The sequence below is a fragment of the Salvelinus fontinalis genome, unplaced genomic scaffold (genome assembly GCF_029448725.1).
Source record: "Salvelinus fontinalis isolate EN_2023a unplaced genomic scaffold, ASM2944872v1 scaffold_0107, whole genome shotgun sequence".
NCBI lineage: Eukaryota > Metazoa > Chordata > Actinopteri > Salmoniformes > Salmonidae > Salvelinus > Salvelinus fontinalis.
In genome coordinates, this window is record NW_026600316.1 from 306,159 (window position 1) to 323,658 (window position 17,500).

At 44.7% G+C, this 17,500-nt stretch overlaps 1 protein-coding gene across 1 annotated transcript in view; it reads right to left on the reverse strand.

Annotated features, from left to right (window-relative positions):
* LOC129843299 (sister chromatid cohesion protein PDS5 homolog A-like) overlaps positions 1 to 17,500 on the reverse strand; it is a 93,066-nt gene that overhangs the window by 50,787 nt on the left and 24,779 nt on the right. Inside the window, exons 6-8 of the mRNA XM_055911926.1 lie at positions 9,912 to 10,038; positions 4,308 to 4,388; positions 2,307 to 2,447 (exon numbers count right to left, since the gene is read on the reverse strand). Of these exons, the coding sequence (XP_055767901.1) occupies positions 2,307 to 2,447; positions 4,308 to 4,388; positions 9,912 to 10,038 (349 nt within the window). The remainder of the gene's footprint in view (positions 1 to 2,306; positions 2,448 to 4,307; positions 4,389 to 9,911; positions 10,039 to 17,500) is intronic.

Consider the following 17,500-nt stretch of genomic DNA (forward strand, 5'->3'; position numbering starts at 1 on the left):
AACACTTTAACTAGATGTTAATTCAACAGTTGGCATTTATTTTGGGTCTAGTAGGTGTGTGTGTGTGTGCGTCCAGGGTTTTTTCTGGGTGGAAATGGGGCTTAGGTGGTGGGCTTGGCGTAAGGCTAGGTAGTAGATCTTATTTTACTATATACCGGTATTGATGCACGGACCGGTTTGAGTTTAAAACTTTACCTTCTATACCGAACAACAATATAAAACACAACATGTAAAGTGTTGGTCTCATGTTTTACGAGCTGAAATAAAATATCCCAGAAATGTTCCATACGCACACAAAGTTTCCCTCTCTCTCATTTTGGTGTACTAATTTGTTGACATCCCTGTTAGTGAGCATTTCTCCTTTGCCAAGATAATCCATCCACCTGACAGGTGTGACATATCAAGAAGCTGATTAACTTATTTGTGATAGGGGGCAGTATTTTCACGTCCGGATGAAAAGCGTGCCCAGAGTAAACTGCCTGCTACTCAGGCTCAGAAGCTAAGACATCCAAATCTACTAATAATATGCATAGAAGACACTCTGAAGTTTCTAAAACGGTTTGAATGATGTCTGTGAGTATAACAGAACTCATATGGCAGGTGAAAACCTGAGAAAAATCCAACCAGGAAGTGGGAAATCTGAGGTTTGTAGTTTTTCAAGTGATTGCCTATCCAATATCCAATGTAAATGGGGTCAGAGTGCACTTCCTAAGGCTTCCACTAGGTGTCAACAGTCTTTAGAACCTTTTTTCGTGCTTCTATTGTGAAAGGGGGAGAGAATAAGAGCACTCAGAGAAGGGGGTCGGGCTGAAAGCCACGAGTTGTTTATCGCTCGCGGCCGTGAGCGCCAGCTCCGTTCCCTTTCCTTCCTAATGACAAACGGAATTCTCCGGTTGGAATATTATTGAAGATTTATGATTAAAAAAAAAAACATCCTAAAGATTGATTATATACATCGTTTGACATGTTTCTATGAACTTTAAATTGAACTTTCGTCTGGACTTAGTGCCCGCGCTTTGTGCATTTGGATTAGTGAACTAAACACGCGAACAAAAAGGAGGTATTTGGACATAAAGATGAACTTTATCGAACAAAACGAGAAAAAAAATGTGGAACTGCGATTCCTGGGAGTGCATTCTGATGAAGATCATCAAAGGTAAGTGAATATTTATAATGCTATTTCTGACTTTTGTGACTCCTCTCTTTGGCTGGAAAAATGGGTGCTTTTTGTGACTAGGCGCTGACCTAACATAGCCGGTTGGTATGCTTTCACCGTAAAGCCTTTTTGAAATCGGACACTGTGGTGGAATTAACAAGAAGTTTATCTTAAAAATGGTGTATAATACTTGTATGTTTGAGGAATTTTAATTATGAGATTTGAATTTGGCGCCCTGCAATTTCCCTGGCTGTTGTCGAGGTGGGACGCGTACCACATATCCCAGAGAGGTTAAACAGCATGGTCATTACACAGGTGCACCTTGTGCTGGGGACAATAAAAAGGCCACTCTAAAAATGTGCAGTTTTGTCACACAACACAATTCCACAAGATGTCTGAAGTTGAGGGAGGTGTGCAATTGGCATGCTGACTACAGGAATGTCCACCAGAGCTGTTGCCGGAGAATTGAGTGTTCATTTCTCTACCATAAGCCGCCTCCAACGTAATTTAAGAGAAATTGGCAGTACGTCCAACCGGCCTCTCAACCGCAGACCGCATGTATGGCGTCGATTGTTGGCCCATAATCGTGCAGCGCTACGCAGCAGTGTGGACATGATCCCGAATGAGGTAGCAGGAAAATGCAGACATTTATGAAAATACATTTTGGGGGTTTGAATTAACAGGCCGTCCTGGTGGTGGCAGTGCCAAACTGTAGATGTTTTAAAAGCTAATTTCACGCAATTCTATACATTTTGCTCAGGCTTATGCCATCTGACTGACTCAGGGGGCCCCTTGCAATGACAAATATATATATTTTTTACTGTTTTGATATAAGCGGCCTGAAGAAAACACTTGAGGCCTGCCCAAGATTTTTAGATACAAAACACCCCCCCCCCCCTGTGTGTGTCGATGTGTCCTATACCTTGAGTTTAAACTCTAGCTGAGGCATGACAGACGTCAGTAGCAGAGGGTCGATGGAGAACAGTTCCTGGATCAGATTAAACCCCCCTGTGTGTGTCGATGTGTCCTATACCTTGAGTTTAAACTCTAGCTGAGGCATGACAGACGTCAGTAGCAGAGGGTCGATGGAGAACAGTTCCTGGATCAGATTAAACCCCCCCCCCCATGTGTGTGTCGATGTGTCCTATACCTTGAGTTTAAACTCTAGCTGAGGCATGACAGACGTCAGTAGCAGAGGGTCGATGGAGAACAGTTCCTGGATCAGATCAAACACGTGTTCTGACAGGTCGCTGACTGAAGACTTGCCCATCACCAGCACCTGGTTAAAGAACTGGAGGGGGGAGGGAGGGAAAGAGAGGGGGAGGGATGGGAGGGACGAGAGCGAGAGAGGGAGGAAGAGAGAGAGAGAGGGAGAGGCAGAGAGGGAGAGGCAGAGGGAGAGATGTTAGTTGGTCTGAACGGTCGAGAGAGTCTATATATATATATATATATATACACACACACACATATATAGTGTATAGTATATGTGTATAGTATATGTGTATATATATATATATATATATATATATATATATATATATATATATATATATATAGTGTATAGTATATATATATATAGTGTATAGTATAGGTATATATATATATATATATATATATATATATATATATAGTGTATAGTATATATATATATATGTGTATACTATACACATATATATATATATATATATATATATATATATATAGTGTATAGTATATGTGTATAGTATATGTGTGTATATATATATAGTGTATAGTATAGGTATATATATATAGTGTATAGTAGAGGTATATATATATATATAGTGTATAGTATATGTGTATAGTATAGTGTATATACTATATATATATAGTGTATAGTATATATATTTATATATAGTGTATAGTACAGGTATATATATATATAGTGTAGAGTACAGGTATATATATATATAGTACAGGTATATATAGTGTATAGTACAGGTATATATATATAGTACAGGTATATATATATATAGTGTATAGTACAGGTATATATATATATATATAGTGTATAGTACAGGTATATATATATATATATATAGTGTATAGTACAGGTATATATATATATATAGTGTATAGTACAGGTATATATATATATATAGTGTATAGTACAGGTATATATATATATATATATAGTGTATAGTACAGGTATATATATATATATAGTGTATAGTACAGGTATATATATATATAGTGTATAGTACAGGTATATAGTGTATAGTACAGGTATATATATATATAGTGTATAGTACAGGTATATATATATATAGTGTATAGTACAGGTATATATATATATAGTGTATAGTACAGGTATATATATATATATATAGTGTATAGTACAGGTATATATATATATAGTGTATAGTACAGGTATATATATATATAGTGTATAGTACAGGTATATAGTGTATAGTACAGGTATATATATATATAGTGTATAGTACAGGTATATTATATATAGTGTATAGTACAGGTATATATATATATAGTGTATAGTACAGGTATATATATATATAGTGTATAGTACAGGTATATATATATATAGTGTATGGTACATGTATATATATATATAGTGTATAGTACAGGTATATAGTGTATAGTACAGGTATATATATATATAGTGTATAGTACAGGTATATATATATATAGTGTATAGTACAGGTATATATATATATAGTGTATAGTACAGGTATATATATATATAGTGTATAGTACAGGTATATATATATATAGTGTATAGTACAGGTATATATATATATAGTGTATGGTACAGGTATATATATATATAGTACAGGTATATATATATAGTACAGGTATATATATATATAGTGTATGGTACAGGTATATATATATAGTACAGGTATATATATATAGTACAGGTATATATATATATAGTGTATAGTACAGGTATATATATATATAGTGTATAGTACAGGTATATATATATATAGTGTATAGTACAGGTATATATATATATAGTGTATAGTACAGGTATATATATATATAGTGTATAGTACAGGTATATATATATATATATAGTGTATAGTACAGGTATATATATATATAGTGTATAGTACAGGTATATATATATATATAGTGTATGGTACATGTATATAAGTGAACCAGTACTAACGTTTGCGATGCATGTCTCTATGGTCTGAACGGTCCTCTTCAGCAGAGTCTTGGCCAAGTCGTACGCCTGCTTATTCAGGTTCTGGACAGGAGAACAGAGGATTAAACATCTACAGGCTATCATGCTAATCAGTGTGTTACCTTGTGAGCAGGTATCAGGTTGATCAGTGTTACCTTGTGAGCAGGTATCAGGTTGATCAGCGTTACCTTGTGAGCAGGTATCAGGTTGATCAGTGTGTTACCTTGTGAGCAGGTATCAGGTTGATCAGCGTTACCTTGTGAGCAGGTATCAGGTTGATCAGCGTTACCTTGTGAGCAGGTATCAGGTTGATCAGCGTTACCTTGTGAGCAGGTATCAGGTTGATCAGTGTGTTACCTTGTGAGCAGGTATCAGGTTGATCAGTGTGCTACCTTGTGAGCAGGTATCAGGTTGATCAGTGTGTTACCTTGTGAGCAGGTACCAGGTTGATCAGTGTTACCTTGTGAGCAGGTATCAGGTTGATCAGTGTGTTACCTTGTGAGCAGGTACCAGGTTGATCAGCGTTACCTTGTGAGCAGGTATCAGGTTGATCAGTGTGTTACCTTGTGAGCAGGTATCAGGTTGATCAGTGTGTTACCTTGTGAGCAGGTATCAGGTTGATCAGTGTGTTACCTTGTGAGCAGGTATCAGGTTGATCAGTGTGTTACCTTGTGAGCAGGTATCAGGTTGATCAGTGTGTTACCTTGTGAGCAGGTATCAGGTTGATCAGTGTGTTACCTTGTGAGCAGGTACCAGGTTGATCAGTGTTACCTTGTGAGCAGGTATCAGGTTGATCAGTGTGTTACCTTGTGAGCAGGTATCAGGTTGATCAGTGTGTTACCTTGTGAGCAGGTATCAGGTTGATCAGTGTGTTACCTTGTGAGCAGGTATCAGGTTGATCAGTGTGTTACCTTGTGAGCAGGTATCAGGTTGATCAGTGTGTTACCTTGTGAGCAGGTATCAGGTTGATCAGTGTGTTACCTTGTGAGCAGGTATCAGGTTGATCAGTGTGTTACCTTGTGAGCAGGTATCAGGTTGATCAGTGTGTTACCTTGTGAGCAGGTATCAGGTTGATCAGTGTGTTACCTTGTGAGCAGGTATCAGGTTGATCAGTGTGTTACCTTGTGAGCAGGTATCAGGTTGATCAGTGTGTTACCTTGTGAGCAGGTATCAGGTTGATCAGTGTGTTACCTTGTGAGCAGGTATCAGGTTGATCAGGATGGTGTGTTACCTTGTGAGCAGGTATCAGGTTGATCAGTGTGTTACCTTGTGAGCAGGTATCAGGTTGATCAGTGTGTTACCTTGTGAGCAGGTATCAGGTTGATCAGTGTGTTACCTTGTGAGCAGGTACCAGGTTGATCAGTGTTACCTTGTGAGCAGGTATCAGGTTGATCAGTGTGTTACCTTGTGAGCAGGTATCAGGTTGATCAGTGTGTTACCTTGTGAGCAGGTATCAGGTTGATCAGTGTGTTACCTTGTGAGCAGGTATCAGGTTGATCAGTGTGTTACCTTGTGAGCAGGTATCAGGTTGATCAGTGTGTTACCTTGTGAGCAGGTATCAGGTTGATCAGTGTGTTACCTTGTGAGCAGGTATCAGGTTGATCAGTGTGTTACCTTGTGAGCAGGTATCAGGTTGATCAGTGTGTTACCTTGTGAGCAGGTATCAGGTTGATCAGTGTGTTACCTTGTGAGCAGGTATCAGGTTGATCAGTGTGTTACCTTGTGAGCAGGTATCAGGTTGATCAGTGTGTTACCTTGTGAGCAGGTATCAGGTTGATCAGTGTGTTACCTTGTGAGCAGGTATCAGGTTGATCAGGATGGTGTGTTACCTTGTGAGCAGGTATCAGGTTGATCAGTGTGTTACCTTGTGAGCAGGTATCAGGTTGATCAGTGTGTTACCTTGTGAGCAGGTACCAGGTTGATCAGTGTTACCTTGTGAGCAGGTATCAGGTTGATCAGTGTGTTACCTTGTGAGCAGGTATCAGGTTGATCAGTGTGTTACCTTGTGAGCAGGTATCAGGTTGATCAGTGTTACCTTGTGAGCAGGTATCAGGTTGATCAGTGTGTTACCTTGTGAGCAGGTACCAGGTTGATCAGTGTGTTACCTTGTGAGCAGGTATCAGGTTGATCAGTGTGTTACCTTGTGAGCAGGTATCAGGTTGATCAGTGTGTTACCTTGTGAGCAGGTATCAGGTTGATCAGTGTTACCTTGTGAGCAGGTATCAGGTTGATCAGTGTGTTACCTTGTGAGCAGGTACCAGGTTGATCAGTGTTACCTTGTGAGCAGGTATCAGGTTGATCAGTGTTACCTTGTGAGCAGGTATCAGGTTGATCAGTGTGCTACCTTGTGAGCAGGTATCAGGTTGATCAGTGTGTTACCTTGTGAGCAGGTACCAGGTTGATCAGTGTTACCTTGTGAGCAGGTATCAGGTTGATCAGTGTGTTACCTTGTGAGCAGGTACCAGGTTGATCAGCGTTACCTTGTGAGCAGGTATCAGGTTGATCAGTGTGTTACCTTGTGAGCAGGTATCAGGTTGATCAGTGTGTTACCTTGTGAGCAGGTATCAGGTTGATCAGTGTGTTACCTTGTGAGCAGGTATCAGGTTGATCAGCGTTACCTTGTGAGCAGGTATCAGGTTGATCAGCGTTACCTTGTGAGCAGGTATCAGGTTGATCAGTGTGTTACCTTGTGAGCAGGTATCAGGTTGATCAGTGTGCTACCTTGTGAGCAGGTATCAGGTTGATCAGTGTGTTACCTTGTGAGCAGGTACCAGGTTGATCAGTGTTACCTTGTGAGCAGGTATCAGGTTGATCAGTGTGTTACCTTGTGAGCAGGTACCAGGTTGATCAGCGTTACCTTGTGAGCAGGTATCAGGTTGATCAGTGTGTTACCTTGTGAGCAGGTATCAGGTTGATCAGTGTGTTACCTTGTGAGCAGGTATCAGGTTGATCAGTGTGTTACCTTGTGAGCAGGTATCAGGTTGATCAGTGTGTTACCTTGTGAGCAGGTATCAGGTTGATCAGTGTGTTACCTTGTGAGCAGGTATCAGGTTGATCAGTGTGTTACCTTGTGAGCAGGTACCAGGTTGATCAGTGTTACCTTGTGAGCAGGTATCAGGTTGATCAGTGTGTTACCTTGTGAGCAGGTATCAGGTTGATCAGTGTGTTACCTTGTGAGCAGGTATCAGGTTGATCAGTGTGTTACCTTGTGAGCAGGTATCAGGTTGATCAGTGTGTTACCTTGTGAGCAGGTATCAGGTTGATCAGTGTGTTACCTTGTGAGCAGGTATCAGGTTGATCAGTGTGTTACCTTGTGAGCAGGTATCAGGTTGATCAGTGTGTTACCTTGTGAGCAGGTATCAGGTTGATCAGTGTGTTACCTTGTGAGCAGGTATCAGGTTGATCAGTGTGTTACCTTGTGAGCAGGTATCAGGTTGATCAGTGTGTTACCTTGTGAGCAGGTATCAGGTTGATCAGTGTGTTACCTTGTGAGCAGGTATCAGGTTGATCAGTGTGTTACCTTGTGAGCAGGTATCAGGTTGATCAGGATGGTGTGTTACCTTGTGAGCAGGTATCAGGTTGATCAGTGTGTTACCTTGTGAGCAGGTATCAGGTTGATCAGTGTGTTACCTTGTGAGCAGGTACCAGGTTGATCAGTGTTACCTTGTGAGCAGGTATCAGGTTGATCAGTGTGTTACCTTGTGAGCAGGTATCAGGTTGATCAGTGTGTTACCTTGTGAGCAGGTATCAGGTTGATCAGTGTTACCTTGTGAGCAGGTATCAGGTTGATCAGTGTGTTACCTTGTGAGCAGGTACCAGGTTGATCAGTGTGTTACCTTGTGAGCAGGTATCAGGTTGATCAGTGTGTTACCTTGTGAGCAGGTATCAGGTTGATCAGTGTGTTACCTTGTGAGCAGGTATCAGGTTGATCAGTGTTACCTTGTGAGCAGGTATCAGGTTGATCAGTGTGTTACCTTGTGAGCAGGTACCAGGTTGATCAGTGTTACCTTGTGAGCAGGTATCAGGTTGATCAGTGTTACCTTGTGAGCAGGTATCAGGTTGATCACTGTGTTACCTTGTGAGCAGGTATCAGGTTGATCAGTGTGTTACCTTGTGAGCAGGTATCAGGTTGATCAGTGTGTTACCTTGTGAGCAGGTATCAGGTTGATCAGTGTTACCTTGTGAGCAGGTATCAGGTTGATCAGTGTTACCTTGTGAGCAGGTATCAGGTTGATCAGTGTGTTACACCTTGTGAGCAGGTATCAGGTTGATCAGTGTTACACCTTGTGAGCAGGTATCAGGTTGATCAGTGTTACACCTTGTGAGCAGGTATCAGGTTGATCAGTGTGTTACACCTTGTGAGCAGGTATCAGGTTGATCAGTGTGTTACACCTTGTGAGCAGGTATCAGGTTGATCAGTGTTACACCTTGTGAGCAGGTATCAGGTTGATCAGTGTGTTACCTTGTGAGCAGGTATCAGGTTGATCAGTGTGTTACCTTGTGAGCAGGTATCAGGTTGATCAGTGTTACCTTGTGAGCAGGTATCAGGTTGATCAGTGTGTTACCTTGTGAGCAGGTATCAGGTTGATCAGTGTGTTACCTTGTGAGCAGGTATCAGGTTGATCAGTGTGTTACCTTGTGAGCAGGTATCAGGTTGATCAGTGTGTTACCTTGCGAGCAGGTATCAGGTTGATCAGTGTTACCTTGCGAGCAGGTATCAGGTTGATCAGTGTTACCTTGCGAGCAGGTATCAGGTTGATCAGTGTGTTACCTTGCGAGCAGGTATCAGGTTGATCAGTGTGTTACACCTTGTGAGCAGGTACCAGGTTGATCAGTGTGTTACACCTTGTGAGCAGGTATCAGGTTGATCAGTGTGTTACACCTTGTGAGCAGGTATCAGGTTGATCAGTGTGTTACACCTTGTGTGCAGGTATCAGGTTGATCAGTGTGTTACACCTTGTGAGCAGGTATCAGGTTGATCAGTGTGTTACACCTTGTGAGCAGGTATCAGGTTGATCAGTGTGTTACACCTTGTGAGCAGGTATCAGGTTGATCAGTGTGTTACACCTTGTGAGCAGGTATCAGGTTGATCAGTGTGTTACACCTTGTGAGCAGGTATCAGGTTGATCAGTGTGTTACCTTGTGAGCAGGTATCAGGTTGATCAGTGTGTTACCTTGTGAGCAGGTATCAGGTTGATCAGTGTGTTACCTTGTGAGCAGGTATCAGGTTGATCAGTGTGTTACCTTGTGAGCAGGTATCAGGTTGATCAGTGTGTTACCTTGTGAGCAGGTATCAGGTTGATCAGTGTGTTACCTTGTGAGCAGGTATCAGGTTGATCAGTGTTACCTTGTGAGCAGGTATCAGGTTGATCAGTGTGTTACCTTGTGAGCAGGTATCAGGTTGATCAGTGTGTTACCTTGTGAGCAGGTATCAGGTTGATCAGTGTTACCTTGTGAGCAGGTATCAGGTTGATCAGTGTTACCTTGTGAGCAGGTATCAGGTTGATCAGTGTTACCTTGTGAGCAGGTATCAGGTTGATCAGTGTGTTACCTTGTGAGCAGGTATCAGGTTGATCAGTGTGTTACCTTGTGAGCAGGTATCAGGTTGATCAGGATGGTGTCCAGTAGTTCCTGTGTGACTCCGTCGCCCTCCATTATTATAGAACTCATCAGATCCAACATGTGCATCTGGACCTTCTGATTATGACTGTTACTGTGGGAGGGAGAGAGAGGGAGGGAGAGAGAAGGTGAGAGAGAGGGAGGAGGGGGGAGACAGAGGGAGAGGGGGAGGGGGGATAGAGGGAGGAGGGGGGGGAGAGGGAGGAGGGGGGAGAGGGGGAGGAGGGGGGAGAGGGAGGAGGGGGGAGAGGGGGAGGAGGGGGGAGAGGGAGAGAGGGGGAGGGGGGGTAGTGGGAGAGAGGGAGGGGTAGTGGGAGAGAGGGAGGAGGGGGGGGGTAGTGGGAGAGAGGGGGGGGTAGTGGGAGAGAGGGAGGGGTAGTGGGAGAGAGGGAGGGGTAGTGAGAGAGAGGGAGGGGTAGTGAGAGAGAGGGAGGGGTAGTGAGAGAGAGGGAGGGGGGGGGGGAGAAAGGTTAGAGGGATATTTCATCTTTATTTAACCAGGTAGGCCAGTTGAGAACAAGTTCTCATTTACAGCTGAGACCTGGCCAAGATAAAGCAAAGCAGTTCGAAACAAACAACAACACAGAGTTACACATGGAGTAAACAAACAGTCAATAATACAGGAGAAACGTCTATATACATTGAGGGCAAATGAGGTAAGATAAGGGAGGGTAAGGCAATAGGCCGTAGTGGGAAAATAACTACAATTTAGCATTGTAATTAGCGAGAGACAGGCTGGTATCACCCCTATAAAGACAGGCTGGTATCACCGCTATAAAGACAGGCTGGTATCACCGCTATAAAGACAGGCTGGTATCACCACTATAAAGACAGGCTGGTATCACCGCTATAAAGACAGGCTGGTATCACCGCTATAAAGACGGGCTGGTATCACCGCTATAAAGACAGGCTGGTATCACCGCCGCTATAAAGACAGGCTGGTATCACCGCTATAAAGACAGGCTGGTATCACCCCTATAAAGACAGGCTGGTATCACCCCTATAAAGACAGGCTGGTATCACCCCTATAAAGACAGGCTGGTATCACCGCTATAAAGACAGGCTGGTATCACCGCTATAAAGACAGGCTGGTATCACCGCTATAAAGACAGGCTGGTATCACCGCTATAAAGACAGGCTGGTATCACCACCGCTATAAAGACAGGCTGGTATCACCGCTATAAAGACAGGCTGGTATCACCGCTATAAAGACAGGCTGGTATCACCGCTATAAAGACAGGCTGGTATCACCGCTATAAAGACAGGCTGGTATCACCGCTATAAAGACAGGCTGGTATCACCGCTATAAAGACAGGCTGGTATCACCACTATAAAGACAGGCTGGTATCACCGCTATAAAGACAGGGCTGGTATCACCGCTATAAAGACAGGCTGGTATCACCGCTATAAAGACAGGCTGGTATCACCGCCGCTATAAAGACAGGCTGGTATCACCGCTATAAAGACAGGCTGGTATCACCGCTATAAAGACAGGCTGGTATCACCGCTATAAAGACAGGCTGGTATCACCGCTATAAAGACAGGCTGGTATCACCCCTATAAAGACAGGCTGGTATCACCGCTATAAAGACAGGCTGGTATCACCGCTATAAAGACGGGCTGGTATCACCGCTATAAAGACAGGCTGGTATCACCACTATAAAGACAGGCTGGTATCACCGCTATAAAGACGGGCTGGTATCACCGCTATAAAGACAGGCTGGTATCACCGCTATAAAGACAGGCTGGTATCACCGCTATAAAGACAGGCTGGTATCACCGCTATAAAGACAGGCTGGTATCACCCCTATAAAGACAGGCTGGTATCACCGCTATAAAGACAGGCTGGTATCACCGCTATAAAGACGGGCTGGTATCACCGCTATAAAGACAGGCTGGTATCACCACTATAAAGACAGGCTGGTATCACCGCTATAAAGACGGGCTGGTATCACCGCTATAAAGACAGGCTGGTATCACCACTATAAAGACAGGCTGATATCACCGCCGCTATAAAGACAGGCTGGTATCACCGCTATAAAGACAGGCTGGTATCACCGCTATAAAGACAGGCTGGTATCACCGCTATAAAGACGGGCTGGTATCACCGCTATAAAGACAGGCTGGTATCACCGCTATAAAGACGGGCTGGTATCACCGCTATAAAGACAGGCTGGTATCACCGCTATAAAGACGGGCTGGTATCACCGCTATAAAGACGGGCTGGTATCACCGCTATAAAGACAGGCTGGTATCACCGCTATAAAGACAGGCTGGTATCACCCCTATAAAGACAGGCTGGTATCACCCCTATAAAGACAGGCTGGTATCACCGCTATAAAGACGGGCTGGTATCACCGCTATAAAGACAGGCTGGTATCACCGCTATAAAGACGGGCTGGTATCACCGCTATAAAGACAGGCTGGTATCACCGCTATAAAGACGGGCTGGTATCACCGCTATAAAGACGGGCTGGTATCACCGCTATAAAGACAGGCTGGTATCACCGCTATAAAGACAGGCTGGTATCACCGCTATAAAGACAGGCTGGTATCACCGCCGCTATAAAGACAGGCTGGTATCACCACTATAAAGACAGGCTGGTATCACCACCGCTATAAAGACAGGCTGGTATCACCCCTATAAAGACAGGCTGGTATCACCACCGCTATAAAGACAGGCTGGTATCACCCCTATAAAGACAGGCTGGTATCACCACCGCTATAAAGACAGGCTGGTATCACCACTATAAAGACAGGCTGGTATCACCGCCGCTATAAAGACAGGCTGGTATCACCGCTATAAAGACAGGCTGGTATCACCACCGCTATAAAGACAGGCTGGTATCACCCCTATAAAGACAGGCTGGTATCACCGCTATAAAGACAGGCTGGTATCACCGCCGCTATAAAGACAGGCTGGTATCACCGCTATAAAGACAGGCTGGTATCACCGCTATAAAGACAGGCTGGTATCACCGCCGCTATAAAGACAGGCTGGTATCACCCCTATAAAGACAGGCTGGTATCACCCCTATAAAGACAGGCTGGTATCACCGCTATAAAGACAGGCTGGTATCACCGCCGCTATAAAGACAGGCTGGTATCACCCCTATAAAGACAGGCTGGTATCACCGCTATAAAGACAGGCTGGTATCACCGCTATAAAGACAGGCTGGTATCACCGCTATAAAGACAGGCTGGTATCACCGCTATAAAGACAGGCTGGTATCGCCGCTATAAAGACAGGCTGGTATCACCGCTATAAAGACAGGCTGGTATCACCGCTATAAAGACAGGCTGGTATCACCGCTATAAAGACGGGCTGGTATCATCACTATAAAGACAGGCTGGTATCACCGCTATAAAGACAGGCTGGTATCACCGCTATAAAGACAGGCTGGTATCACCGCCGCTATAAAGACAGGCTGGTATCACCGCGGCTATAAAGACAGGCTGGTATCACCGCTATAAAGACAGGCTGGTATCACCGCTATAAAGACAGGCTGGTATCACCACCGCTATAAAGACAGGCTGGTATCACCACTATAAAGACAGGCTGGTATTACCACTATAAAGACAGGCTGGTATCACCGCTATAAAGACAGGCTGGTATCACCGCTATAAAGACAGGCTGGTATCACCGCTATAAAGACAGGCTGGTATCACCGCTATAAAGACAGGCTGGTATCACCGCCGCTATAAAGACAGGCTGGTATCACCGCCGCTATAAAGACAGGCTGGTATCACCGCTATAAAGACAGGCTGGTATCACCGCTATAAAGACAGGCTGGTATCACCACCGCTATAAAGACAGGCTGGTATCACCACTATAAAGACAGGCTGGTATCACCACCGCTATAAAGACAGGCTGGTATCACCACTATAAAGACAGGCTGGTATCACCGCTATAAAGACAGGCTGGTATCACCGCTATAAAGACAGGCTGGTATCACCGCCGCTATAAAGACAGGCTGGTATCACCGCTATAAAGACAGGCTGGTATCACCGCTATAAAGACGGGCTGGTATCACCGCCGCTATAAAGACAGGCTGGTATCACCACCGCTATAAAGACAGGCTGGTATCACCGCTATAAAGACAGGCTGGTATCACCACTATAAAGACAGGCTGGTATCACCGCTATAAAGACAGGCTGGTATCACCGCTATAAAGACGGGCTGGTATCACCACTATAAAGACGGGCTGGTATCACCGCTATAAAGACAGGCTGGTATCACCGCTATAAAGACGGGCTGGTATCACCGCTATAAAGACGGGCTGGTATCACCGCTATAAAGACAGGCTGATATCACCGCTATAAAGACAGGCTGGTATCACCGCTATAAAGACAGGCTGGTATCACCGCCGCTATAAAGACAGGCTGGTATCACCACTATAAAGACAGGCTGGTATCACCACCGCTATAAAGACAGGCTGGTATCACCCCTATAAAGACAGGCTGGTATCACCACCGCTATAAAGACAGGCTGGTATCACCCCTATAAAGACAGGCTGATATCACCACCGCTATAAAGACAGGCTGGTATCACCACTATAAAGACAGGCTGATATCACCGCCGCTATAAAGACAGGCTGGTATCACCACTATAAAGACAGGCTGGTATCACCACCGCTATAAAGACAGGCTGGTATCACCCCTATAAAGACAGGCTGGTATCACCGCTATAAAGACAGGCTGGTATCACCGCCGCTATAAAGACAGGCTGGTATCACCGCTATAAAGACAGGCTGGTATCACCGCTATAAAGACAGGCTGGTATCACCGCCGCTATAAAGACAGGCTGGTATCACCCCTATAAAGACAGGCTGGTATCACCCCTATAAAGACAGGCTGATATCACCGCTATAAAGACAGGCTGGTATCACCGCCGCTATAAAGACAGGCTGGTATCACCCCTATAAAGACAGGCTGGTATCACCGCTATAAAGACAGGCTGGTATCACCGCTATAAAGACAGGCTGGTATCACCACTATAAAGACAGGCTGGTATCACCGCTATAAAGACAGGCTGGTATCGCCGCTATAAAGACAGGCTGGTATCACCGCTATAAAGACAGGCTGGTATCACCGCTATAAAGACAGGCTGGTATCACCGCTATAAAGACGGGCTGGTATCATCACTATAAAGACAGGCTGGTATCACCGCTATAAAGACAGGCTGGTATCACCGCTATAAAGACAGGCTGGTATCACCGCCGCTATAAAGACAGGCTGGTATCACCGCGGCTATAAAGACAGGCTGGTATCACCGCTATAAAGACAGGCTGGTATCACCGCTATAAAGACAGGCTGGTATCACCACCGCTATAAAGACAGGCTGGTATCACCACTATAAAGACAGGCTGGTATTACCACTATAAAGACAGGCTGGTATCACCGCTATAAAGACAGGCTGGTATCACCGCTATAAAGACAGGCTGGTATCACCGCTATAAAGACAGGCTGGTATCACCGCTATAAAGACAGGCTGGTATCACCGCCGCTATAAAGACAGGCTGGTATCACCGCCGCTATAAAGACAGGCTGGTATCACCGCTATAAAGACAGGCTGGTATCACCGCTATAAAGACAGGCTGGTATCACCACCGCTATAAAGACAGGCTGGTATCACCACTATAAAGACAGGCTGGTATCACCACCGCTATAAAGACAGGCTGGTATCACCACTATAAAGACAGGCTGGTATCACCGCTATAAAGACAGGCTGGTATCACCGCTATAAAGACAGGCTGGTATCACCGCCGCTATAAAGACAGGCTGGTATCACCGCTATAAAGACAGGCTGGTATCACCGCTATAAAGACGGGCTGGTATCACCGCCGCTATAAAGACAGGCTGGTATCACCACCGCTATAAAGACAGGCTGGTATCACCGCTATAAAGACAGGCTGGTATCACCACTATAAAGACAGGCTGGTATCACCGCTATAAAGACAGGCTGGTATCACCGCTATAAAGACGGGCTGGTATCACCGCTATAAAGACAGGCTGGTATCACCGCTATAAAGACGGGCTGGTATCACCGCTATAAAGACAGGCTGGTATCACCGCTATAGAGACAGGCTGGTATCACCGCTATAAAGACAGGCTGGTATCACCACCGCTATAAAGACAGGCTGGTATCACCGCTATAAAGACAGGCTGGTATCACCACCGCTATAAAGACAGGCTGGTATCACCGCTATAAAGACGGGCTGGTATCACCCCTATAAAGACAGGCTGGTATCACCACCGCTATAAAGACAGGCTGGTATCACCGCTATAAAGACAGGCTGGTATCACCGCCGCTATAAAGACAGGCTGGTATCACCACTATAAAGACAGGCTGGTATCACCGCTATAAAGACAGGCTGGTATCACCACCGCTATAAAGACGGGCTGGTATCACCACTATAAAGACAGGCTGGTATCACCACTATAAAGACAGGCTGGTATCACCGCTATAAAGACAGGCTGGTATCACCACCGCTATAAAGACAGGCTGGTATCACCACTATAAAGACAGGCTGGTATCACCGCTATAAAGACAGGCTGGTATCACCGCTATAAAGACGGGCTGGTATCATCACTATAAAGACAGGCTGGTATCACCGCTATAAAGACAGGCTGGTATCACCGCTATAAAGACAGGCTGGTATCACCGCCGCTATAAAGACAGGCTGGTATCACCGCGGCTATAAAGACAGGCTGGTATCACCGCTATAAAGACAGGCTGGTATCACCGCTATAAAGACAGGCTGGTATCACCACCGCTATAAAGACAGGCTGGTATCACCACTATAAAGACAGGCTGGTATTACCACTATAAAGACAGGCTGGTATCACCGCTATAAAGACAGGCTGGTATCACCGCTATAAAGACAGGCTGGTATCACCGCTATAAAGACAGGCTGGTATCACCGCTATAAAGACAGGCTGGTATCACCGCCGCTATAAAGACAGGCTGGTATCACCGCCGCTATAAAGACAGGCTGGTATCACCGCTATAAAGACAGGCTGGTATCACCGCTATAAAGACAGGCTGGTATCACCACCGCTATAAAGACAGGCTGGTATCACCACTATAAAGACAGGCTGGTATCACCACCGCTATAAAGACAGGCTGGTATCACCACTATAAAGACAGGCTGGTATCACCGCTATAAAGACAGGCTGGTATCACCGCTATAAAGACAGGCTGGTATCACCGCCGCTATAAAGACAGGCTGGTATCACCGCTATAAAGACAGGCTGGTATCACCGCTATAAAGACGGGCTGGTATCACCGCCGCTATAAAGACAGGCTGGTATCACCACCGCTATAAAGACAGGCTGGTATCACCGCTATAAAGACAGGCTGGTATCACCGCTATAAAGACAGGCTGGTATCACCGCTATAAAGACAGGCTGGTATCACCGCTATAAAGACGGGCTGGTATCACCGCTATAAAGACAGGCTGGTATCACCGCTATAAAGACGGGCTGGTATCACCGCTATAAAGACAGGCTGGTATCACCGCTATAGAGACAGGCTGGTATCACCGCTATAAAGA